Source organism: Ornithorhynchus anatinus, chromosome X1 (genome assembly GCF_004115215.2).
Source record: "Ornithorhynchus anatinus isolate Pmale09 chromosome X1, mOrnAna1.pri.v4, whole genome shotgun sequence".
Classification (NCBI taxonomy): Eukaryota; Metazoa; Chordata; class Mammalia; order Monotremata; family Ornithorhynchidae; genus Ornithorhynchus; species Ornithorhynchus anatinus.
The window spans coordinates 90,398,552-90,424,668 of record NC_041749.1 but is presented as its reverse complement, the minus strand read 5'-3'; the positions used below and the strand labels follow the sequence as shown (position 1 = coordinate 90,424,668).

Sequence of the window (26,117 nt, the reverse complement as noted above, 5' to 3'; positions counted from 1 at the left end):
CTGGTATTTGTTAAGCGCTTACTATGTGCAGAGCACTGTTCTAAGCGCTGGGGGAGATACAGGGTAATCAGGTTGTCCCACGTGAGGCTCACAGTTAATCCCCATTTTACAGATGAGGTAACTGAGGCACAGAGAAGTTAAGTGACTTGCCCACAGTCGCACAGCTGACAAGTGGCAGAACCGGGAGTCAAACTCATGACCTCTGACTCCGAAGCCCAGGCTCTTTCCACTAAACCACGCTGCTTCCTCAGAAAAACCCCAGACCGTTTCCACACATCAGGAGGGTAATGACAGCTGAATGTCATTTTACCAACTATGTTCAATTCAAGCCCAGGAGCTGCATAATGACCCAGGTGAGAGAAGCAGCGTCGCCTAGTGGATAGATCACAGCCCTGGGAGTCAGAAGGACCTGGATTCTAATCCCAGTTCTGCCACTTCGCTATGTGAACAAGTCAATTCACTTTTCTGTGCTTCAGTTGCCTCATCTCCAAAATGGGGGTTGAAAACCAGTCAGCCACTTGAGGGATGTGGACCGTGTTCAATCTGATTACCTCGTATCAACCCCAGTGCTTAATACAGTGCCTGGCACATAGCCCTTAACAAATACCATAAAAAAAAAAAGATCCATCAATTGATCAGTCGGTAGTATTGAGTGCCTACTGTGGGCAGAGCACTCTTCTAAGTGCCTGGGAAGGTACAGTAGTTGGTAGACACATTCCCTGCCTTCAAGGAGCTTCCAGTCTAGTAGGGGAGACAGACACAGAGAGGAAGAAAAAGAGAATGGATAAATGGACGTGCAGATGAGTAAGTGTTTAAATAGTGGAGTATGTAGGTCTTCCTGACCCTTCACGATCAAGGAGTCATGGACATTTGCTGACTTACTCTGAATGGCTAGGAGTGGCTAGAAGCCCCCAGATGTCAAGAGGAGGAGCGGGAAAGAGAAGCCACAGATTCACAGAGAATGAGAGGTTTAAACTCTGAGCAACTTCTGTGACCGCCTACCCCATCTGCATGGACTACGCATGGATTTTTTGCCAAATTCTTATGTTACTGCCAACAGGGTGAGTCCCCCTAAAGTCAGCTCCAGCCAAGATCCCTGGGATAGCCTGGAGGCTCTTTCAGGAAGTGTGTGTAATGAAAGAAGCAGCTTGGAGAGTGCAGCCCTCGGTAAATTCAATAAAAGCAGCTCTCACCACGCTGCTGATCTGGCCCCGACCCCCTGGGGAGAGCAGTGGAGGATCCTGATCCCTCTCTGGCATTAACTATCCCGATGAGCCGGGGGGGGGGGGGGGGGGGGGGGGGAGTGTCTCTTCTGCCTTCCCCACCCCACTGCTGGCCTGAGGATGTGTTTTGGGGGAACAAAGGTTGTGGATCCCACTTTTCTCTTCTCCACCCATCCCTTGCTGCGTGTTAAGTGCTCAGCCTGCACTTGAAATGCCGATCAGTGCTTCGCTGGGGGATTGAGAGTGTGGAGACCAGGAAATCCAGAAAAAGGAAACGGGAAGAACAGTTGTGTGGAAATACAGCCAACTTTGCACAAAACCACCTCCCACTCTGGGAGAGGAGATGCAAGGAGGTCAATGGGGAGCTACTGAAAATATCCTCCCGGCAGCAGCAGTTCATTCCCTGAGTGGCTCTGTGGTTGTGTTCAGAGGCTAGAGGAGATTTTAAGTAAATGAAGCTGACTCTTGGCAAAAGCAAGAGCCTACCACCTTTCTAAGCGAGTACCTGGTTGCTGATGGAGACGCTGCCCAGCTAGCAGAGCTGGCATATCCTGGATCCTGACTGTGGGGCAGGTTGTGGGGAGAAATCTCAGGTTGGGCTGAAGTTTCATTTGTACAAGGTGAGCGAGCCTCAGGCAAGCTGGATGGGAGCCCATCGGTGCCAACAGGCTGGTTCCAAAGAGGGATGGCGGAAGTGTGGATGGGGCTTATGGGGCCAGGGAATTTCCTTGGAGTCTGGAAATGGAAGTGTAGCGCCGGAAAATTGTGTGCAGCCTTACACTGCCAAGGTATCTATTTACAAACCCCTGGGGTCACCTGGCCCCTCCCCACAACGCCCACCACCCTCCACCTGTCCCTGTTTTCCAGAGCGTCTTTCTAGAAAGGAGGTAGGGAAATAACAGTGCTACCAAGGTGGTATAATTAGCAGTGGCAACAAGAATATCTTGATTCACTGTTTCAGTAATGTAGTGAAAAAGTCCTAATTAGTTCACACCTCAGATGCCATGGAGCAATTTAAGACCAAATGTTGCTCCTTACTAATCCCCTTTAAACATTCCCCTTGAAAACCTGAAGTCAAATGTTCCTTTTGAGGGGCTCCGGCCTCCCACTTCTCCTTTCTTCCCTGGTTCCACCTCACAGTTTGAATCAAAGATGTCCGTTCCCTCTCACCACCCTGCCATGTCTGTCCCTGATCTCCCCGCCACCGCCATTCTGTATTCTTTCATTCCCCTTGTGGCAGGGACAACTCCCATTCTCAGCTTCCTCCCATCAGCCCAATGCAACTGGCTTCATGGATTCCCAGCTTTCAGCAGAGCCACAGCCGAGGCCCCCAAGGCACACACACACACACACACACGCCCCCATCCAGAGAACACCTGCTCCTGTCCAAGGTCAGCGATGGGCTGAAACTGCCATCTGACCCCATCCCAGGGCCTGTGCATGGGTGGGGCCGATGTAACCCTAGCCCCAAGCTGCGGTGAAAAACCGCCTTCTTCCTTCCTCCTCCTTCAGGCACCTTCCCCTGTGGTTTAACTCTGCCCTGGGCCCCCACAGTCAGGGAGGATGGCAGGCAGCAGGGACCAGTGTGGTAATTAGCTAATGGCATTAGCATTTCAGGAAGGGGAGGGGAGAGATCGATAAGGGTAATAAGAAACAGGCCTGTGCTGGCCCTGCTGCTTCTGCGTGCCAGGGAGATGCGTTTAACCCTTTCGGCTACAGGGAGCGGGAAATGGGAGGGTGCTTGCTGAGGCTCTCCATGAGCCAGGATAAAAAGGATGGAGCCCTCTCGTCCTTACTGTTTGCCTCTTGCTGTGCTGCTGCAGGACCTAAGCTCAGGACTGCCCTCAGGGCAGATCTGCCATGATGAACAACGACTGGAGGTGATCTTTGCAGACCTGGCCCGGCACAAGGACGATGCCCAGCAGCGCAGCTGGGCCCTCTATGAAGATGAGAATGTCATCTGCTGCTATTTGGAGGAGCTGCTCCACATCTTGGTGGGTCATTGGCTTCCCTACAGCTCCCTGGTGGAATAAGGCAGAGTGTGGGAACTTGGGGTTTTTGGGGGGAAAATTCTGGTTTGGCGCCCAGTTTGCTGAGGTGCTTCTCTGGGCCCCAGATCCCCATCTGGAGAACAGGGCGAATCCCCCTGGTCAGCTTTGATCATTCAAATGACTGCCATTCCCTTGGCCAAAGTGCCACTAGCAAGCATCGGAGAGTAGAGAAAAGCAATTTGCCGTTCCCCGAGTGAAATTTGGCTCGGCTGCCAAGACCCCAACTTTTGCATTCACCCTGCAGGCATCCCAAGCTGTTAGTGGGAGTTGTGTGCCAATCAACTGCCAGTTGTTGGGGTGTGAGGTGAGCCCTGATTGGGGTGGGGGAGCATACAGGGGTGGTCCTCCGGTTTGGGTTCTTGCTGTAGCAGAAGGCGAAGGGTTGGCCTGGCCTCATTAGAAATGGCGCTGGGTTACCAGGCCTTTGGATCCTAACTGGCTCCCACCATTTCCATTTGGTCCTTTCAGACGGATGCAGACCCAGAAGTTTGCAAGAAGATGTGTAAGAAGAGTGAATTTGAGTCAGTCCTGTCCCTGGTGGCCTACTACCAGATGGTATGGCTGTTCTCGGCTTTGCGACTGCCACCCTGATCCTATGAGAGGGGCAGAGGCCCTCGCTTCCCCCCGGCTTGTGGGACGTGCCCTCGGGACCTCCAGGGCCCCTGCTCGACCCCCATCCTATCCCCAGTCATCCTCCCCCTCTTCAGGCTTAGAACTTTGCTCATTCTCAGTACCCGGCTCACACTTCAGCAGCTGGGAGGCTCTGCCTGCTGCTGTTGAGAGCCACGTGAAGGAACTGAACAGACGCTGACCTGTCGCTCTGGGCCAGGATTTCCAAGGCTGCCTTGGGAATCATGGCAGGTTGAGTCTGCTCCTCTCTTAATTGACAAGCTGCTGTGTGCCAGAGAGGTGCTTTCCATAGGAAAGTGGGTTGTGGAGAGAAGCCCCAGGAAACTGGATGGAAAGCGGGGCTCCTCTGGGGGAGGGGTGGGGACTAGCTTTCCGTATCTGGGGAAATGCACTTCTCTCTCTTCCTAAGGCACTCATTGTTTGTGCCTCTTCCCCACTCCCGCCCCCTCTGCCCCCCAACCCTTCTACCCCTCCTCCTGCTAGTCGGACCGCCTCGATTCCCACCTCTATCAAATTTTGCCCTAATAGTCTTGGACTGCTGTCTTTTGTCTTGGAAAGTGTTGCGGGGGGCCAAAGAGGGAGAGAGCCTGCTGGTGTTATTCCCTGACTCTGTGACCAAAGGATGTGAATCCCATCCCGGTGGCAGCAATAGGTTGTATGGCTTTCCCTGATTATGGCTTTGTGCAGTTGAGGAGAGGAATTTGGGGGGTAGGGGCAGGGGAAGCAACATCTAATTCAGTTCCTGTCTCCTGAGTGTCCCACGGAGCAGCTTTGTAGAGAAGCTCGAGGATGAAATGCAACTGAAGCGGGAGTAGGCTTAGCATTAAAAGTGACTGCCAGGGCTAGATGCTGGGGTAGGGTGGTGAGGTGCTGTTGAGACCTGTTTGAGGCATAGGGAAGCAGCATAACTCTTCTCCTAAGGGCCCATGGAGTCTCCACTCACGCTTTAGAGAGGGTTGTGTACACACACATACACATCTCAGTTCAGACTCTGACTCTCGGATCCTTCTCCCCTTTGCTGCCCCCAGTCATTCAATGCTGAGCTGACTCTGTGAGAGTATCTTTCAGGGCTGGGTGCACCTTTGAGTAATCAGCTAGACCATCCCCCTGCCTTCAAGCAGGACCACAGCAAAACCATCCCAGAGAGATGGAAATCTATTCTATTCTTGAAGACCTTCAGAGAAGATTTCCCAACCTCCCTCATTGACCCATTCCAGTGTCTGACAACCCTCCCTGCCAGTAAATTCCTCAGATTAACTTAAATCCCAGGCAGTGGACGGCAGAGGCTAAGGGAAGGAAGGAGCAGGTTGAACCTAATTGATAAAGTCACGCATCAGCTAAATCACAACTGTCCCAATCCTCGACTGTGGGTGAGAGTAGACCATCCACTCCTAAGGGTAGATTGCAGAGGACACAGCCGCTACCCCCCAACACACACGCCCTTCCCCCCTCCCCCCAACCAACAGTAGAGAGTAAGCCCAAGGAGGTCAGGTCAGTAGAGGAACAGCTTTCTTCCTCCTCCCTTCAGCCCACCTTCCACTGGCCCTGGGGTGGTGAAACTAACTTTGCTGCTCCAGCTGATGCTGTGGAAACTGCCCCCTCCCTCAGCCTGGGTTAATGTTGTGGACTTTTGGGAAAGTCGGTGGCACTGTCCCAGTGGCTGAACTGAGAAGCAGCAGCTTTATTTCTCCTGTCTGCCTCCTTGCAGCCTCAGAACCATCCCTCTCCCCAACCCTGCCACACAGGTTGCCGAGCTGAGGGCCCGAGGCAGTGCGGGGTTTTTTTTTTTCTTTTCCTGTTTTTTGTTTATGTTCTTTTATGACATTTGTTAAGCACTTATGCACTATATGCCAGGTACTGTTTTAAGCTCTGGGGTAGATCCAAGCTTTACAGATGAGGTAAAGGAGGTACAGAGAAGTGTCTTGCACAAGGTCACACAGTCAAGTGGCAGAACTGAGATTAAAACCCAGATCCTCTGACTCCTAGGCCCGTGCTCTATCCAATGGGCTATGCTGCTTCCTCAAGGCTCCAGGATGTCAGCCCCACCCCTCACCATGTTGCCTCCTTTGGCTTGAAATCCCAGCTCCCATAGGTAGCCAGGTGCCAGTCCCTGTTGAGTGAGGAGTCTCCTCTTCTCTCCAAATGCTGTGTCCCACTGAAAAGCAGAGCTGGATCCTCTGTAGCCTGATCCTAGTTTCTAAGGCATGGGGTGTCTAATCCCCTCCCCCTCCCCTATGGACCCACAGATGTACACCCAAAGTGCTTTGTGCCTAGACTTGGATGCGTCCCTCATCTGCAAACACCAGAGGGGCAGACACACAGGGAGACTTCAGCCTAGGGGGTGCAGGCACTCACTGATGGGAGACAGAGAACAGCAGCAAGAGCACTGGGAGAAAACTACAGCGAGAAAGGGGAAGCGAATGGTAAGAAGCTCATCATCTAACCCAGGTAAAGAATAGGATTTTCAAAAGGATAGAGCTGGGACACAGCAACCCAAGTAAACATCACTGTCTATTTATGTCCAACCCTAATATCTTGTATCTACTCCAGCACTTAGTACAATACCTGCCACATAGTAAGTGCTTAAATATCCTAAATACCATAACTGGAGATGAGACTGGCAAAAAGTAAACCCCAAAAGTCCAAACACCCCTGACCTAAATGCCTCACAATGTACCCTAAGGCCCTTTCCTGTGACTCAGGCAATGGGGCAACTGACTGCCAGCCTCCAAATACTGCTAATAATTGTGGTATTTAAGTGCTTACTATGTCCCCCCCCATAGATTGAGGTAGTCATTATGACTACCATCAGAATTCACTTCTACTGGCAATGAAATCCCACTTCTTTTCGTTTGTGCTGATGAATTCTAAAACTGGGACATGGACTATGCCCATCCTGATTAGCTTGTATCTACCCCAGTGCTTAATGCAATGCCTGGCACATAGTAAGGACTTAACAAATACCTTAAAAAAAATTGAAACCATTCAAGAGTGAGCTCCCCAAAATCTCCCTCCCACCCCAACTTCTACTGTGTCATCTTTCCCAGCTAGCTGTCTCTCAGGAGATCTTCCATCTGCTTTCACAATGTACCCCTCACTACCTGTGCCTCTGACCCCCTCTCCTCTAACCTCCTTAAAACACTGTGGCTCACTTGTCTTCCTTCCCCTGGGCCTTTAAACATGCTCTCATCTCCCCCATTCTCAAAAACGTTTTCTGGATCCCATTGCAGATTCCAGTCATTGCCCCATCTCCTTTCTCTTCCAACTCCCTTCCTGACTCTCTACAGTCTGGTTTTCACTCCCTGCCCTCCACTGAGCCTGCAGTCTCCAAGGTCACCTATGACCTCCTTGCCAAATCGTAACAGACTCTACCCCGATCCTCCTCGACCTTTTGGCTGCCTTTGACCCTGTGGACCACCCTCTTCTCTTGGAAACGTTACCTAGGATTGATTTTACTGACACAGTTTTCCCCTGGCTCTTTTCTTCCCTCTCTGGCTGTTCCATGGGTGTCCCTCAGGGCTCTTTTCTGGGTCTCTGTCTCTTCTCATGGGGCATTCACCTGCTCCCATTGACGTCAACTTCCACCTCTCTGTATTTGACTCCCAAATGTACCTCACCTGCGCCAACCTCTCACCTCCTCTGCAACCTTGTATTTCCTCTTACCTTCAGAACATCTCCATACAGATGTCCCGATGGCATCTTAAGCCTAGTAGTCTAGAACTGAACTCATCTTCCTTCCCAAATCCTGTCTTCTATCTAATTCTCCCATCACAGGTGGCCACAGCCGCCCCCACACCCTCCCTGTTTCTGAAGCCCGCAAATGGCATTATCTGTGACTCCTCCCTTCATTTTAACATTTACATTCAGTCTGTTGCTCAGTCCTGTGGGTTTTTGCTCCATAACACTTCCCAGATCCACCCCTTCCCCACCATCCAAACAGCCACTATGCTGGTTCAGGTACCTGTCATATCCTGGCTTGACTGTCACATCTGCCTCGTTGCTGGTCTCCCTACCTCTAGTCTCTCCATCTTTCAGATCATACTTCACTCTGTGCCCTGATCATTTTACCAAAATGTCAATCTGTGCACATCTCCCCACTGCTCACAAATCTTCAATGGTTGCCCATCCATCTGCACATCAAGCAGAAACCCCTGACCACTGGTTTTAAGGTACTTGCTCAGCTCTCTTCCTCCTATCCCCTCCCTTCTCCCATGACACCTCAGCTCTCACTCTTTGTTCCCCTCAAGTTAAGCAACTCACTTTGATTCATTCTCGTCTCCTGCTTCTGACCCCTTGCTCATGCCCTCGCTTCTGCCTGGAACTTCCTCCCCCTTCCCGCAGATCACTGCTTTCCTCATCCTCCAGGCACTTTTGAAATCACATTTCCTCCAGGAGATCTTCCCTGATCTATTTTCTTCTCCCTAGGTCATATTTACCCACCCTCAACCAGCACCTTAGCACTTCTCCATCAACTATGCCCCTGGCACTGACATCCACCCAGAGCATTTCTGGACCTATCATCTTACACGCGCTGCTATTTAAGCCCTTACCTGCATAGCCATTTTTCTTTTCTCCTTTTTCTCTGAAAATTATTTTGTATCTGCCTTTCCTGCTGGAATGTAAGCTCTTTGTGGGCAGGGATCATTACCTCTAACTCTGGTACTCTCCCAAGCGTTCAATACTGGGCTCTGCACACAGAAGATGCTCAATAAATACAATCAATTGGGTGGGATAACTCAGCTGCTGGTGATTTCATGTGATTGTTCCACCTGAAAAAGAGGAGTCCTCTTTTTGTCCCCAGGAGCACCGCGTGTCCTTGAGGCTGCTGCTCCTGAAGTGCTTTGGAGCCATGTGCAACTTGGATGCTGCTATCATTTCCACCCTGGTGAACTCAGTGCTACCCATGGAACTGGCTCGGGACATGCAGACGCACACCCAAGGTAGGGCGGGATAGGCAACTGGCCTTGAGCCCCCAGAATGGGGCAAAAGCAAGGGGAGCTTGAGGTGGGAGTAGAAGGGCGCGGTTGAGAGGAGAGGGGTATTCCAAAACCCTGTAGATACAGATGTGCCTTGCCCTGTTTCCTCTTTTGTGCTCAGCACAGAGGGCTCCCCTCCCTCCCTCCTCATCCACGCAGAGAAGCAGGCTTCATTATGGTTCCTAGATTTGGGTTAAACAATCTCTGGGCCTCCAAAGTGAGGCTCAGTGGATCCTCTATCTGTGAGCCTGTCCTTCATTCATTCATTCAATAGTATTTATTGAGCGCTTACTATGTGCAGAGCACTGTACTAAGCGCTTGGGATGAACAAGTCGGCAACAGATAGAGACAGTCCCTGCCGTTTGACGGGCTTACAGTCTAATCGGGGGAGACGGACAGACAAGAACAATGGCAATAAATAGAGTCAAGGGGAAGAACATCTCGTAAAAACAATGGCAACTAAATAGAATCAAGGCGATGTACAATTCATTAACAAAATAAATAGGGTAACGAAAATATATACAGTTGAGCGGACGAGTACAGTGCTGTGGGGATGGGAAGGGAGAGGTGGAAGAGCAGAGGGAAAAGGGGAAAATGAGGGTTTAGCTGCGGAGAGGTAAAGGGGGGATGGCAGAGGGAGTAGAGGGAGAAGAGGAGCTCAGTCTGGGAACGCCTCTTGGAGGAGGTGATTTTTAAGTAGGGTTTTGAAGAGGGAAAGAGAATCAGTTTGGCGGAGGTGAGGAGGGAGGGCGTTCCAGGACTGCGGGAGGACGTGACCCAGGGGTCGACAGCGGGATAGGCGAGACCGAGGGATGGTGAGGTGGGCGGCAGAGGAGCGGAGCGTGCGGGGTGGGCGGTAGAAAGAGAGAAGGGAGGAGAGGTAGGAAGGGGCAAGGTGATGGAGAGCCTTGAAGCCTAGAGTGAGGAGTTTTTGTTTGGAGCGGAGGTTGATAGGCAACCACTGGAGTTGTTTAAGAAGGGGAGTGACAGGCCCAGATCGTTTCTGCAGGAAGATGAGCCGGGCAGCGGAGTGAAGAATAGACTGGAGCGGGGCGAGAGAGGAGGAAGGGAGGTCAGAGAGAAGACTGACACAGTAGTCTAGCCGGGATATAACGAGAGCCCGTAACAGTAAGGTAGCCGTTTGGGTGGAGAGGAAAGGGCGGATCTTGGCGATATTGTAGAGGTGAAACCGGCAGGTCTCGGTAACGGATAGGATGTGTGGGGTGAACGAGAGAGACGAGTCAAGGACGACACCGAGATCGCAGGCCTGAGAGACGGGAAGGATGGTCGTGCCATCCACAGTGATAGAGAAGTCTGGGAGAGGACCGGGTTTGGGAGGGAAGATGAGGAGCTCAGTCTTGCTCATGTTGAGTTTTAGGTGGCGGGCCGACATCCAGGTGGAGACGTCCCGGAGGCAGGAGGAGATGCGAGCCTGAAGGGAGGGGGAGAGGACAGGGGCAGAGATGTAGATCTGCGTGTCATCTGCGTAGAGATGGTAGTCAAAGCCGTGAGAGCGAATGAGTTCACCGAGGGAGTGAGTGTAAATGGAGAACAGAAGAGGGCCAAGAACTGACCCTTGAGGAACTCCAACAGTTAAAGGATGGGAGGGGGAGGAGGCTCCAGCGAAGGAGACCGAAAATGACTGGCCAGAGCGGTAAGAGGAGAACCAGGAGAGGACAGAGTCCGTGAAGCCAAGGTGAGATAAGGTATGGAGGAGGAGGGGATGGTCGACAGTGTCAAAGGCAGCAGAGAGGTCAAGGAGGATCAGAATGGAGTAGGAGCCATTGGATTTGGCAAGAAGGAGGTCACGGGTGACCTTAGAGAGAGCAGTTTCGGTAGAGTGGAGGGGATGGAAGCCGGATTGGAGGGGGTCTAGGAGAGAATGGGAGTTAAGGAATTCTAAGCTGTCCTGCTGGGCAGCAGGCATATAACAAGAATAATAATAATAATTATGGTATTTAAGCGCTTACCATGTGCCAAGCACTGTTCTAAGCACTGAGGTAGATAGAAGGTAATCAGGTTGTTCCACATGGGGCTCACAGTCTTAATCCCGATTTTACAGATGAGATAACTGAGGCACAGAGAAGTGAAGTGGCTTGCCCAAGGTCACACATCAGACAAGTGGCAGAACCAGGATTAGAACCCACATCCTCTGACCCCCAAACCTGTGCTGAGCCATGCTACTTCCCTACCTACCACCTCCCGAGAGCAGCAGCAGCAGCAGCAGCTATCCTCACCCCCACCATCTGCAGACAGCCAAGCATTAGTGAAGAACAGTGAGGTCACCTGAGCAAGCATCAGGAGGATCCCAGATTCATTCATTCAGTCGTATTTATTGAGCGCTTAACTGTGTGCAGAGCACTGAACTAAGCACTTAGAAAGTACAGTTCTGCAACAGATAGAGACAATCCCTACCCAACAACGGGCTCTCAGTCTAGAAGGGGGAGACAGACAACAAAACAAGTAGACAGGCATCAATATCATCAAAATAGATAAATAGAATCATAGATATATGCACATCATTAATAAACTAGAGTAACAAATATATACAAATATACACAAGTGCTGTGGGGAGGGGAAGGGGGTAGAGCAGAGGAAGGGAATAGAGGCAATGGGGAGGGGAGGAGGAGCAGAGGGAAAGGGAGGGCTCAGTCTGGGAAGACCTCCTGGAGGAGGTGGGCTCTCAGTAGGGCTTTGAAGAGGGGAAGAGATCCACTTAAGGCTAGCATTTCCAGGCAGAGATTCACAGGTGCCTCTGGAGACAAGCTCAGTAGTTGCCCTAGGGTTCCCAGTCATCCATTCCAAGTTTGGGAGCAGAAAGTGAAGATGATTCCCAGGTCTGTTGGAAGACCAATATCCTAGGTGAGACTGACCCTGAGTGTGAAAGGATTTTTTTTTTTTGGTAGAAACAAGAGGTCAGGAGCTTGGGAGTCACAATCCTCTCTCAGAAAAATAGCTATTAGAGGGCAAACCCATGTCCAGAGCCATAACTGGGTCAGATGCATGGCTCATCCAGCCCAGGATTCTATCTCCAACAATGGCCACAAGGATGCTGGGAAGAACCGTGGGATGGCTGTCCTCCCGGACATCCCTCCTCGGGGTTAGGGATGGACCATCCATTATGACTACGCTCACTTTTTTAAAATTATAATAATAATATAATAATAATAATGTTGGCATTTGTTAAGCGCTTACTATGTGCCAAGCACTGTTCTAAGCGCTGGGGTAGACACAAGGGAATCAGGTTGTCCCACGTGGGGCTCACAGTCTTAATCCCCATTTTACAGATGAGGTAACTGAGGCACAGAGAAGTTAAGTGACTTGCCCACAGTCACACAGCTGACAAGTAGCAGAGCCGGGATTCGAGCCCATGATCTCTGACTCCAAAACCCGTGCTCTTTCCACTGAGCCACGCTGAATAATCATTATTAATAATAGTATTTGTTAAGTGCTTACAATGTGCCAGGCACTGTGCTAAGTCCTGGAGTGGATACAAGCAATTCGGGTTGGGCACAGTCGCTGTCCCACGTGGGGCTCACAGTCTCAATCCCCATTTTACAGATAAGGCACAGACGCACAGAGAAGTGAAGTGACTTAATAATAATGTTGGTATTTGTTAAGCGTCTGTCCGTCTCCCCCAATTAGACTGTAAGCCCGTCAAACGGCAGGGACTGTCTCTATCTGTTGCCGACTTGTTCATTCCAAGCGCTTAGTACAGTGCTCTGCACATAGTAAGCGCTCAATAAATACTATTGAATGAAAGGTGCCGAGCACTGTTCTAAGCGCTGGGGGAGATACAGGGTAATCAGGTTGTCCCACGTGGGGCTCACACACTTTTAATCCCCATTTTACAGATGAGGGAACTGAGGCACAGAGAAGTTGTGACTTGCCCACAGTCACACAGCTGACAAGTGGCAGAGCCGGGAGTCGAACTCATGACCTCTGACTCCGAAGCCCAGGCGCTTTCCACTGAGCCACGCTGCTTCTCCAACTTACCCAGGTTCACACATCAGACAAGTGGCGGAGCTGTAATTAGAACCTATGACCCTCTGACTCCCGAGCCCTTGCTCTATCCATTATGCCACGCTGCTTCCCATAAACCTTGTGGACCGCCGCTCGTGCACGAATTGGTCCAGCAACAGCTGAATGGTTGGCTCAGGCATGGCTCAGTGGTGTTGCCCCTTTCACCCTACTTTCTGTTGTCACTACGTGATGTTGATCTCCCACCCAAATCCTGTGCAGGCCTGATTCTGCTCAAACTAAGATCTGCTCCCAAGATCTTCCTTCCTTCTGGGCTTTCCTCATCTTCCCCACGCAGCTCTCCCATCCCCAGCTTTCAGTACCTTCCCCCTGTCCATTTAGCCCTTATGTTCCTAATCAGATTCTCCCCTTGAAGTCATTTGGATTTACTGCACTCAGTTTTTGTCATCAGTGCGGGATGGTGCTGAGGCTGTGTTTGTTCGGGAAGCCCAAGAGATTGAGATCATTGGAAATGCCTTCTCCCCAAGCTCAGTAGCAAAGATGCTGGCCAGGAAGAGTGGAGGAGCCATTTTGAGAAATCATAGCCGTGTTTCTCAAATGCAGTAAACATGTCCCTGCCTGCCCGCTGAGTGCTTTTAGTGGAGTGCTGTTTATAAAGTGCCTGACCTCATTCTGCCAAATCAAAATTAACCTTGGTTTCTACTGCAACTCGGAGGCCTGTGCTTTGAAAGGATAGGGGTGGGGGAGTTGGGTGTGCAGGGCCAGGATATATTGGGGGTCACTTGGAGGCAAATTGGTAAATTTAGGGGTAGCGAGGATCAGAGCTAAAGTGGCCCACCCCAGGCGAGTCCCCAGATTACCCCTCCCTACCCTGCATCTCCTTCTCCTGACTGCTGTGTGACCTTGAGCAGATCACTTAACTTCTCTGGGCTGCAGTTGTTCTCCCTCCCACTTAGATTGCAAACCCTTGGTGGGACAGGGACTCTGTCTGACAGTGCTTAGCACAGCATAAGGCACATAATCGGCACTTAATAGATATCACGGAGATAGATGAGTTGTCTACAAGGGAAGCAGCGTGGCTCAGTGGAAAGAGCCTGGGCTTCGGAGTCAGAGGTCATGGGTTCGACTCCCGGCTCTGCCACTTGTCAGCTGTGTGACTGTGGGCCAGTCACTTAACTTCTCTGTGCCTCAGTTACCTCATCTGTAAAATGGGGGTTAACTGTGAGCCTCACGTGGGATGACCTGATTACCCTGTGCCTACCCCAGCGCTTAGAACAGTGCTCCGCGCATAGTAAGCGCTTAACAAATACCAACATTATTATTATTACTAGGTCTGCTCGAGGGTTTGCTCAGGGTCACACAGCAGTCAAGTGGTGGAGCCGGGACTGGAACCCCTATCTCCTGACTCCCCATCCCATGCTCTTTCTGGTCTCTGATAGCAACCAATTCCTCCATATGGATTCTCAGGACTGAGGCCCATCCATCTTTCTTGACGGGAGATTCCATTCAGGTCTCTTAAGTGTGGGGATTTTCTGGGGATGGGGAGAGGAGATGGGTCTCTGATTGCATGGCTTACCGAGAATCCCAGGGGGATATTAAAGGGCAGACATCTGCAGGCCCAAGGCAAGAAACTCCCCTTTCCCTGAGTCTTTGAGGCCTTGCAGAGGAGGAACAGCTATCAAGCTCAGCTCTCACCTCTCCAGCCTCTCTTCCCAATCCCTGGTTGCCTAGAGCAACGTGGCTTAGTGGAAAGAGCATGGGCTTAGGAGTCAGAGGACGTGAGCTCTAATCCCGGCTCCTCTACTTGTCTGCTGGTGATCTTGGGCAAGCCACTTAACTTCTCTATGCCTCAGTTACCTCATCTGTAAAATGAGGATTAAGTCTGTGAGCTCCATGTGGGACAAGCTGATTACCTTATATCTACCCCAGTGCTTAGAACAGTGCTTGGTACATAGTAAGCACTTAAATGCCATAATGATAATAATAATAGAGCCTCCCAAGTGCTGCAAATTGGAGAGGTTTCTCCTTGCAGAACTCGTCTAGGCAACAGGAAAAGCAACATGGCCCGTTGGAGAGAGCACAGGCCTGGGAGTCAGGATCTGGGTTCTAATCCTGGCTCTTCCACTCATCTGCTGTGTGGACTTGGGGAAGTTGCTTCACTCCTCCGGGCCTCAGTTACCTCATCTGTAAAATGGGGATTAAGACTCTGAGCCCCATGTGGGACATGGACTTTGTCCAACCTGATGATCTTGTATCTACCCCAGCAGTTAGTACTGCCTGGCACATAGAAGGCGCTTAACAAATGCCATTAAAAAAAAAAAGTATGAGCTTCTGACCCTACCACAGCTTTTCCCCATCCAGATCTCAGGAACGAGTCTTCACAGTCAGTCTTTGGCTTGCTCTGCCCTTCACCTTTCTGATGAGGTTGGATCAACTGTTGCCGAATTGTTCATTCCAAGCGCTTAGTACAGTGCTCTGCACATAGTAAGCGCTCAATAAATACTATTGAGTGAATGAATGAGACCCATGAGTTTAGTCCAGTGAGGTTGCCTGGAAGGGGCAGCCCAAGTCGGGCCCGGGCACAGAGTGGAGGAGCTGGCCGGTGTCCAGTCACTAGCCTAGTGGCAAGAATATGGGCTTGGGAGTCAGAGGATGTCGGTTCTAATTCTGCTCTGCCACTTGTCTGCTGTGTGACCTTGGGCAAATCACTTAACTTCTCTGTGCTTCAGTTACTCCTTCTGTAAAATGGGGATTAAGGCTGTGAGCCCCACGTGGGACAACCTGATTACCTTGTATCTACCCCAGTGCTTAGAACAGTGCTTGGCACATAGTAAGTGGTTAACAAATACCACAGTTATTATTATTACCAAAACCCAGGGTCATGCCCGTGTAGAGAAGCAGTGTGGCTCAGTGGAAAGAGCCCGGGCTTGGGAGTCAGAGGTCATGGGTTCGAATCCTGGCTCTGCCACTTGTCAGCTGCGTGACGGTGGGCAAGTCACTTAACTTCTCTGTGCCTCGGTTACCTCATCTGTAAAATGGGGATTAACTGTGAGCCTCACGTGGGACAACCTGATGACCCTGTATCTACCCCAGCGTTTAGAACAGTGCTCTGCACATAGTAAGCGCTTAACAAATACCAACATTATTTTATTTTTTGCCTGCTTGGCACCCTTGCTCTTTGGCTTCTTTTCTAAGCCATCTTCCTCAGCCAGTCAGCTGTAGAGCTGTGGAAACTCATGCCAACAGGGCATGCTTCCCTCCCCTCCTATCTCTCGCCTTTCAACCACCTCCCAGCTGAGAAGGGGGTGGGGAGGCTGGCCATCATGAGGACCTATGCCTGCCCACAGCCCACTTGCATACACACCATCTCCCAACTTCCGATGTCTTCCTCTGGCCGTCATAGACTGGCTAGGCTACTTCAATTCATGGCAGTCTTTCAAGTCCCAAGAGAGGTGGTGAAAAGAGATAGTGCTAAAACGCTATTCCCTGGCCACACCTTCTGGCAGTGGCCCAGAATCCCAATCAACCATCCTCTTTCCCTCATGGGTGGATTAAATAGGAGATCGGATTTCCTGCTTCCAGCCTTTTCCCCCAGTGGGAGCTGAGCACTGTGCCAGAGAGAGCTGGTCTTGTTCATTCAGAGACTGGTGAACTGCCCTGATGGGGGTGTGAGTGGATGAGGGGGGTGGGGTGGGGCAAATGCAGTGCCCTTTACCCCCTGTGCCTGCAATAATGTGTGTCAAGAAGGGGGTGGGGGTTTATTGAAGAATAGGCCTCTGGGGTTAGTGAGAAGGGTTGGAGCCACCCAATCAGTCAGTATCTGCTCTAGCTTTCATCAAGTCCCACGTCTGAGAGGTTAGAACATGGCCTTTTGGCTCTTGGAGGCAACTCGCGGTAAAGCCTGGTGGAAAATAACATTTCCTTCCACCTTCAGAATTAGCTCAAAGCCGGCTTTGTCGCTCAGAGACAGTGTAATTTCTCAGAAACCAAGTGCAGAAATCTGTTCTGAGCGAGCCACTCAGTGCTGCCTTCCCTTGCCCCCTGACCCCTACCTGGCATCAGCCCCTCAGATCCTTCTCCACCTCATCCTCCGAGCCCTCGGAATGGCCTCTGTCATCTGAGGAGCCAGAGGGCATCAGGCAGTCCTCCCGCTGGCCTCGCCCAGGTCTTCTCTCTACTTGGCCAGCCAGTCAGCTGTTTAAGGGTCTGGGCAGCACCATCGGCATGTGGCATTTTTAATGGCAGTAATGGTGTTTCTGGAGGACCCTCTGAGGGCAGTGCACTATTCTAAGTGCTTGGCAACTACAACGGAAATACAGGACCCGTTCTTCCTCTTCCTTAGACTGGGAGCTCCGTGTGGTACAGGGACTGTGTCTGACCTGATAATCTTGTATCTACCCCCAGCGCGTAAAGGCACAGTGCTTTGCACGTAGTAAGTGTTTCACAAATACAGTATTCATATTATTATTATTCTATGTTCCCTGCTCATAGGGAACTTACTCTCTAACGGGAGAGGCATATAGAACTACTGAATATACATGTATAAAATATTCTGCACAGGTCACCCCAGTCTTCAAAATCCAATGGTTGCCCAGTCATCTCCACATCAGACAGAAAGTACTCACCATTTGCTCTAAGGCATGCCAATCAGCTCTCTCCCCCAACCCTATCCTCACTCCTCTCCCACTACAACCCAGCCCAGCACACTTTGCTCCTCTGATACCAGTCTAATCATTGTGCTTCACCCTCATCTCTTGCCGTCAAATCCTTGCTCATGGCTTCCCTTCTGCCTGGAACTCCCTCCCCATCTTCAAAGTCCTACTAAAATCACATCTCCTCTAGGGAGCCTTCCCTGATTAATCTCTCATCTCCCCGCCCTATTTTCCCTCCATCCTGCGTTACCTGAGTCTGTACAACTTAAGCACCTAGGTACGTGCCCTTATAGACAGTTGCCTGCCCTACAGTTCTGTATCCCCCACTAAAATTGTAAGCTCCTTGGGGTAGGTATCTCTCTACCTATTCTGTTGTACTCTCCCGAGCATTTAGTACAGTACGTGGCACACAGTAAATGTTCATAAGTACCATTGATTGAAGCGCCGAGGATGGGTATAAATACACAGGTACCAGAGGCAGGCTAATCCTGTAAGCGCTTTGGTAGCCTAACCTTTTTATTTCTCACTGCCCCATTTAACGTACTTCTTCTCCCTCCCGGACCAAGGGCAGATTTCCTGGTTTGGCAGAAAGTCGTTGCTTCTTTCCTCTCCCCCCACTTCCCACTACCCCCTCCCTAGACTGTCCTGGCCAAGGCAGAGGTCTCTTCTAGGGGGCATGATTTCCTGGGAAAGAGGTTGTCATCTTTGCTTGGGCCCTGGATCAGTCAATTGTTGGTATTTATTGAGTGCCTACTGAATTCTAGGAACTAGAAGTGCGAAGTGCTAAGGCAAGTACAACAGTAACAGGGTACAAAATTCCTGCCCTCAAGGAGCTTTCAATTTAATGAGGGAGATAAGACGAAATCTTTTTACAGATAGTGAAAGCAGGAAGAAGAAACAGAGGTGATATGGGGGGAAGCCTGACCCCAGCCTAGGGTGCCGGCCATCCCCTAGTAATAATAATCATTGTGGTGCTTGATACAATAACCAGACCTACCCAGTGTAGAATTCCAGACACCGCTATCCCATGGTTTTATGTAGTGGCAAATCTGTGCCTTTCGGTTTCTAGCCCGTTCCTGATGATCCCCGGCACCTTTTGGGCTCATCTAAAGCTGCAGGTGGCTCTGGCAGCCAGGTGGTTTCAGGGACTTGGGGTCTCAAACTCAGCTACCACTTGGTCTGCTCAGCCAGAAAGATAGCTCTATTCTTTGCTGCCAGAGGCTAACTCCTAAGACTGATAGTGGTGTGATCAGGGGTTCATTTGAAATGCCCCAGGGCACTAGAGGAGCAGTGGAGATGGTGTTGAGTTCGGGGATGCTGAGCCCCATGACATAGGGGACAGAGGACAGGTCTGGGAGTCAAAAGGTCATGAGTTCTAATACCTACTCTGCCACTTGTCTGCTTTGTGACCTTGAGTAAGTCACTTCACTTCTCTGGGCCTCATCTGTAAAGTAAGGATTAAGACTATGAGCCCCACATGGGACAGGGACTGTGTCCAACACGATTTGTTTGTATCCACCTCAGTTCTTAGCACAGTGCCTGGCACAGAGTAAGCGCTTAACAAATACCATCATTATTATTATTATTTGCAGAGTGCAGAGCAAGGGAGAGGTTGGAGTTCCTTCTTAGGCTAAATGAATGTTGAGCTTCCCATTGCCCACTCAGGTTCTTTGCTCCTAGCACCAGGATTGACAGACTTGACCTAGGCTCTTCCCGGGCTCCATGTTGACCATCTTTATGGCACAAATCCAGGCAGATGCTGAAGTCTCCAGGAGAGAGCATCCATTACCCCTGCTTGGTTTAAGGCCTTTGGCCACTGGCCAGCTCTTTCACCAGATGCCTCAGTTTTCTTGCTCCGCGGAAGCCACTTCCATGCTACCTGTCATCGTGGGCGGGAAAACCGCTCATGGGAGTGGACCTGGCCGAGTATGATTCTGAAAAAGTAGTTCCTGGCCAGCCATTTGGTGACTGCCGTGCTCTCAGCATGCTTTTGAATGTAAACGGCACTTCTCCACTCTCAGTTAACCGCTCTGCCTTGGGTAATGTGGTCTGAGCAAGGTCTCGGTGCCTGGGATTCCAGGGAATGGCTGCCCCGTTTGGCCTGCCAAGCAACTCCATTATGCTGGTGAGGAGCTGGGGCTGCAAGGGACAGTGAAGAGGGTATCTGTACAAAGCCCAGTAGGTGCCTCCCAGCCTGGGAAGCTCAGAATCCGGGTTCCTCTGGATTTCCAACTCCATCAGGGTCAGGGGGTCACTTGCTGGGAATTAGGGAGATGGCCCGGCGGGTGATTCCCGCTTGCCGGTCGGCTCCCACTCGGATTTGCTGACTGAGACTCCTTTCCCAATGATCTGTGACTCGGTGGGCTGGGTCCTATGATTTAATGCCAAAGGACCGGTGCCGTAAGCAGTTCTGATCCTGTTTTTTCTGTTGGGCCATGACTGGTCAGCTGATTTCTTCCTCCACCTTGTGTAAGAAAACCTCACAGACTCTGCATTGTGTTCAAAAGGGTTTCTATGTGACAAGTTTCTTACTACTAGTGCTTCTTTTGGCACTAGTAGGGAGTGGTGGTTGATGGGCAGAGTTTTCTCTACTAGTCAAAGCCCGCTCAACTTCAAGCAATACAGAGGGTCTTTATATGCAATTGGTTACAGCATCCTAGCTTCACTCAAGAGCACAAATCATTGTATATATCTTAATACAAACAGCAGTAAATTCTACGGGAGGTAATTATTAGGTCCTGCCTGGTTCTCTCCATTATAAGGATCTGGTGGGCAAACACTACTGATAAGCAGGTTAGGAATCCTGCCCTGGCTTCTTCCTGTCTCAAGGCCCTGACAAACCCAACTTCCTGTTAAGACAGATACCTAGATAGGAGGAAACAAAGGAGAGAGGAGAATACATGATGTGCCCGCTTTGAGTAAATGGTGGCTTGGCCAGACAAAATGGAGTCCAGTCCTAAAGACCATTCTTTAGACGTTCCATCTCTTGGTATTCATTCATTCAATAGTATTTATTGAGCGCTTCCTATGTGCAGAGCACTGTACTAAGCACTTGGAATGAACAAGTCGGCAACAGATACAGTCTAATCGGGGGAGACAGACAGACAAGAACAATGGCAATAAATAGAGTCAAGGGGAAGAACATCTCGTAAAAACAATGGCAACTAAATAGAATCAAGGCGATGTACATTTCATTAACAAAATAAATAGGTTAATGAACAAAATAAATCCTAGGATCTCTAGTCACCGAAGTTACTCTCGTCCACCTAAACAAAGTGGTTAGGAGACAAACAGGCCTAGAAATAAAACAGCTCAGAGGGAACGGTTGGATGAGAAGGGGCTAATGGAAGGCCTAGACCACTATGCTTCCACAACCTGAAGGGATGCAGTCTCCAATATCTTGGAGGCCTCGCCTCTGTTTGGATCATGTTGCTTTCTTGAGTCCTGACAAGTAGTTGATCCTGCTGAGAACTTGGAATTTGTTTCTAGCCCACAGGCTCTCATTCTGAATTAAATAGCCAAGGCTCCCATCCTGGAAAAAGAGGGATCCAAGCAGGGGGCAACAGGCGGGAGGGTGGAAGTCATAGGCTATGTTCCATTATGTCCTCCCCATCTTGTCAGCTAGTCCCTTTGGGGGAGATGTAGGGCCATGAGAGAAGAGGCCAAGGGCAAGGCAGAGGTGCCCAGGGCCTGTCCATGATGAGTATTCATGGCTTCTCACACCAAGAACCCTGCTGACCTGGACATGAGTCTGTAAGACACCCCACCCCTCTGCCCCCAAGGGTGGCTGGTGATGGGGATTTTGGTGCCCTCTAGAGCAGGATTTGACATGTGAGCTGGGTCCATTTAAGTGAAACCTCATGACCCCACCGCAAGAGAGAATAGCGTCTGGCCAATGGCCAGCAGTGGCAGCAGGGTATTGAGCAGGCTAGGCTCACATGAGACCAGTGTCTCCATGGTAACATCAGCACCTGGGTCACACATGCTGCCCTCCTCCCCCTCTCCCCAACCCCCCGCCCCCACACACACACCCTCTAAGCAAAAGGAGTTGCCACCCAAGCTGAAGAAGCCATCAGAAATACTAAATTAGTTTTCCCCTTGGTGGCCTGAGGTTGCTATGAGATTAGCTCTTCCAAGGATGACAATTCCCCCCTCATCCCACAGCAGTTTGGTTGAGGTGCCATTTTTTGCCAGGTCAGATGGATACTCTGAAAACAAAAGTTCTCTGCCCCATTGCTATAATAACCAAGCCCCTGAGTGGCCCTGGAAAGCTGGGCCTTGGCTCTCCTGCGTGGGTGGCTAGTACTTCAGTTGGTGTGGTAGCCCTCCCTGCCAAGGAGACACCGGCCCTTGGAGTGAGGGGGTGAGCAGTTGGATTTGTCTTTAGACCATCAGAAGCTGTGCTACTCTGCCCTGGTGCTGGCCATGATCTTCTCCATGGGGGAGCCGCTGCCCTATCACCACTATGGTAAGTATCAGACACTGGCCAGGGAACAGTTGCGGAGCAGCCCTGGCTAGGGTGGGTTGGGGCGGTGGTGTGAAGGGGCCCGGGTTTGGGAGTCAATGCCTCTGTGCAGCACTCAGCGGAACGAGCCTGGCCCTGGGAGGGGGAAAGCAAACCCCGCTGACTTCCAACTTCTGATCGGATCACCCACGTGTGGCCAGTCCAGCCCTAGAGCACTAGGGGTCTCAGTTGGTGGTGTTTAGCATCAGTTTAGCACTGATGTTTAGCAATTTGGTTCCCAAAGCCCTGACTCCTGCTGAGCCTTCTCCTCCATCCCTCCCTCCCACTCTTTCAGAGCACCTCAACTCCCAATTTGTCCAGTTCCTGCTGGATGTGATTGAGGATGGGCTGCCCTCAGACACCACTGACCAGCTGCCTGACCTCTTTATCAATGTACTTCTGGCCTTCAACCTGCACATTCCAGGTAAGAGGAATCCTTCCCACTCCATGAAGCTCCCAAAGCTCCAGGACTGAGGGGCTGCCAAACTTGGTTCTGTTGCAGCGGGGGCTTAGCTAGATGGAGTGAGCGGCTGCCGCACCTCTCCCCCCTCCTCGCTCCACACACTCCGTGCCCCAGCGGGAAGAGAGGGTGCTAGTGGCGGCCAGGTTCCTGGCTGGAGGCTCCATCATCATCGGATGAAGGGATGTGGGTGTGTGGGCTGCTCTCTTCTCTGTCCCCTCTTTTTCTCCTTTTCCTTTTTCTCCTCCCTCTAGTGCTCACCGTCCCCTGGCTATGTTCCAGGCTAAGTTCCTTCTCCCAAACCTGTCAGTCATTAGTCATTATTAGGTACCAACTGGGCTGTCTGGCTACTTCTCTTTGATCTTTCCTTGCTTTCTAAAGAGGTAGCTGGAAGATGTCAGCAGATCTACTGGGGCCTGGGCAGAAAGCTTGGCACCCCTGGGCACTCAGTAGTAATCGATGCTGAGGAGCCGCTGCCAATGGAGAGGCAGGTGGAAACAACCCATATTCTGCTGGTGGTAGAGGTGAATACCCTGAGCAGAACAATTCACAGTCCAACTGGCAGGAACCTGGTCCCTTTGGCAGAGGGCAGAGCAGCGATGCCCAGAATATCGTGGGCATTACAGGATTCAGGAAACAGTCCATCCAGCTCAGGATCCTATCTCTGACAATGACACCGGGATGCTTGGCGGAACCGTGCGATGGCTATTTGGCCTCTACTCCCGGCCTTCAGGAACAAAGAGCAGAGGACGATCTGAGGGGGGTGATTTTGCCATCACTTCAGGTTCCAGAGGCCCACACTCGTTCATTCAATCATGTTTATTGAGCACTTACTGTGTGCAAAGCACTGTACTGAGTGCTTGGGAGAGTACAGTATAACTACAAACAGACACATTCCTGCCCACAACGAGCTCACAATCTAGAGGAAGCTCACTGTTTAGAGGGAGCACTCGTTCTTGGGATCCCTGCTCTACTAGGACTCCCTTTCCTTGCTTGCGGGACGTTTTAGAATCAGTAGCTTGGGGCAGGTGGAAAACGCGGGGTGGGAAGTGGAAAATGGAGCCCTTATGTGCAATTGCAGTAAGATGGAAAGAGGCAGATTGGGAGGAAAGAGGGGTGGGGTAGGAACAGCTTCCTGGTGGGGAGGCAGTGAGTAGACTGCCCTTCCCTGAGTTGGAAGCTAACAAGTGTCTACCAACTGACTGCCCCGAGGACCCAGGCACTGCTCTAGGCTCCTGAAGACACGTTAAAGAATAGACATGATCCCTCCCCTCTAAGATTTACAATCTAATAGGAGAAGCAAGACAGGGAAACAAAGCATTGACACAAAGATAATAATTACAAGAATGAATTAAAAGGGAGTTGTGGGTTTTGGGTGTGCTGGAAAATGAGTGGTTAACTGGGTCAAACTTGCTGAAGGGAAGGGGTGCCCTGACCTGCCATTTAAGAGGGAAAGGAAGCAGGTGGTGGACAGGATAGTGGAAAAGAACAGGGAAGTTTGTCCCAGTTTAAGGATAGCCTGGGCTCAGGGCCAGAGGTGGGGTCAGAGGGAGGGAAGGAGATGGGGTTGCTACAGGGCGGCAGCTTGACCGGAATGAAAATTGCAGGTTGGCATCTATCTGAATCGTATCAACTCTATTATATTGTACTCTGCCTAGCGTTTAGTACAGTGCTCTGCACACCATAAGTGCTCAATAAATACAATTGATTAATTGGGTGTAACTAAGCCCAGATAGGTAGGATGGTGCCAGCCTTAGAGAGTTCTGATGGCCAGTCAGAAATTTGCACTTCATCTGGAGGGCAAGGGAGAACCACCCGAGGGCTCCCTGCCCACAGCCCTAGAGGAGACTCTCACAAACCACTTTGCTGTCTCTAGATTGTTTGGGGCAGGGAGTGTGTCTATTACGTTTGGGGCAGGGAGTGTGTCTATTACCTCTGTTATATTGTACTCTCCCAAGCAGTTAGTCCAGTGCTCTGCACATGGTAAGCATTCAGTAATAAATTTGCAGGCCTTCAGCCACAGAGGGAAAGATCCAGGCCCAGGCAGGGCTGAGTTCCCACTGGCTGGGGCGGCGAGAACCTGGGGGCAGCTTGGCTTTGACCAGAGACAGGAGGAGTTGAAGGGCAGCCTGGAGGGGGTGGGGGTTGGCTCCCCCAGTAGCATAGGTCTCAGTGGATTTGCCCATCCTTTCCATCCCCAAATGACAGCACACAGCTTGGCACTGCCCAGACTCCCTCAGACTACTCCCCTGAGGAACTGAAAACCAAGCAATCCTTTCCTCTCTGTGGCATATTTCATGCAAGCCAATGGGGTTAGTTCTTAAGGTGTCAGTTGCCTCTGGGAGCATCCTCCCTGTGCCTAGGCAGGGGTCTGGAATGTGTCGCCCCTCTCAGTTCCAGAGCACAATGTGATCATGACGACCGTGAGCAAGCATCCAAACGTCAAGATCTTCACCGAGAAAGTGCTGCTGCTGCTCAACAGGGGAGGTGAGTCAGGGGAGCCGGACTTAGGCCTCTCGGGGGAAGATGGAGCTGGACCACGAGCTGAAGCCAAAGGGGCGGCCAGGAGGCAGGGGTGGTTGGCTCTATGCTTCCAAGGACTGGCAGGATGGCTCTGCTCCAGGGCGTGCAGCTTCCAATTCCACTTCTCGCCTTCCCAGCCAGAAGTCACCCAGCTGGCTGGCGATGATTTTGTTTGTTTGGGTTTTTTGGCCCCAGACTGCACTGAGTCTAATGGCTTCCGTGACCAGTTTCCCAGACCCCGGGAATCGGAGGGGTCATTGGTCCAGGGAATCCTGGCCTTGAAGATCACTACTGCCTGGCTTCTAGTCAGAGAATCTTCTCTCTTGCCTGCTCGGGGGCCAGAGCTGAGCTCCCTGCCTCAGCTGCCCAGATGGTTAGCAACCACAAGAACTCAGTGTCTGGCTCCCACGTCATGCTGCTTGGTCCAGCCTGGGCCTGCCTGTTGCTGAGCTTCTAATACCTCTTGGGGCACTGGGGCCCTGCTGCCTCATCTCAATGTTGTTGATTTGCAGTTAAATAACCTGTCCTGTGGCGGGGTTGCTTGTCAGGCTTTCTGCTGGCTTTAGGTTCTGTCAGCTTTGTAAATCAGGGTCTTTGCACAGACTTGACCTGATCCCAGCTCCCTTTCTATCTCTCCCTCCCCACTGCTCCCCATTTTTCTCTCTCCCTCAGTTCCCTCCCTCCCCCAAATCGCTGATTCACTCCTCCACTGCCTCTGCCGCTTGCGCCAGGAGCAAATAGCTACCTACTTTGCAGAGCTTGATCAAATAGAGAGAGGGGGGCCATGTTGTTCCCCACCATCCTCCCTGGGCAGAGGCTGCAGGTCTGTGATCGCATCCTTCCTCTGGAGGCAGCTGACTGCAGACTCTGTCCTGGAAGTGTCCATGTGGACGGGAGTCGTTGCTGATGCGTAATCCTTTCCTGGCGGGGAGGTCTCCGGCTGGCACCCGGAGGCTTTCTGGAAAGGGGGTCCACCTAGAGGGTTCCCCATCTGCCCTGGGCCGAGGATGGGATGGGGAGAGGCTGCTGGGCTGATTCTTTTCCCATGGGTCAGTGAGGGGCCCCTGGTTCTTTGAAAGGTGCGTGGCACTTGTAATTTCCCAGATTTCCCAGCGGT

The 26,117-nt window shown here is 51.2% G+C and overlaps 1 protein-coding gene across 1 annotated transcript in view; it reads left to right on the top strand.

Annotated features, from left to right (window-relative positions):
• Window positions 1-26,117, top strand: part of NCKIPSD (NCK interacting protein with SH3 domain) — a 76,914-nt gene that overhangs the window by 48,153 nt on the left and 2,644 nt on the right. The window contains exons 6-11 of the mRNA XM_029051467.2: window positions 3,047-3,217; window positions 3,743-3,829; window positions 8,706-8,844; window positions 21,901-21,981; window positions 22,313-22,441; window positions 24,872-24,964. Of these exons, the coding sequence (XP_028907300.1) occupies window positions 3,047-3,217; window positions 3,743-3,829; window positions 8,706-8,844; window positions 21,901-21,981; window positions 22,313-22,441; window positions 24,872-24,964 (700 nt within the window). The remainder of the gene's footprint in view (window positions 1-3,046; window positions 3,218-3,742; window positions 3,830-8,705; window positions 8,845-21,900; window positions 21,982-22,312; window positions 22,442-24,871; window positions 24,965-26,117) is intronic.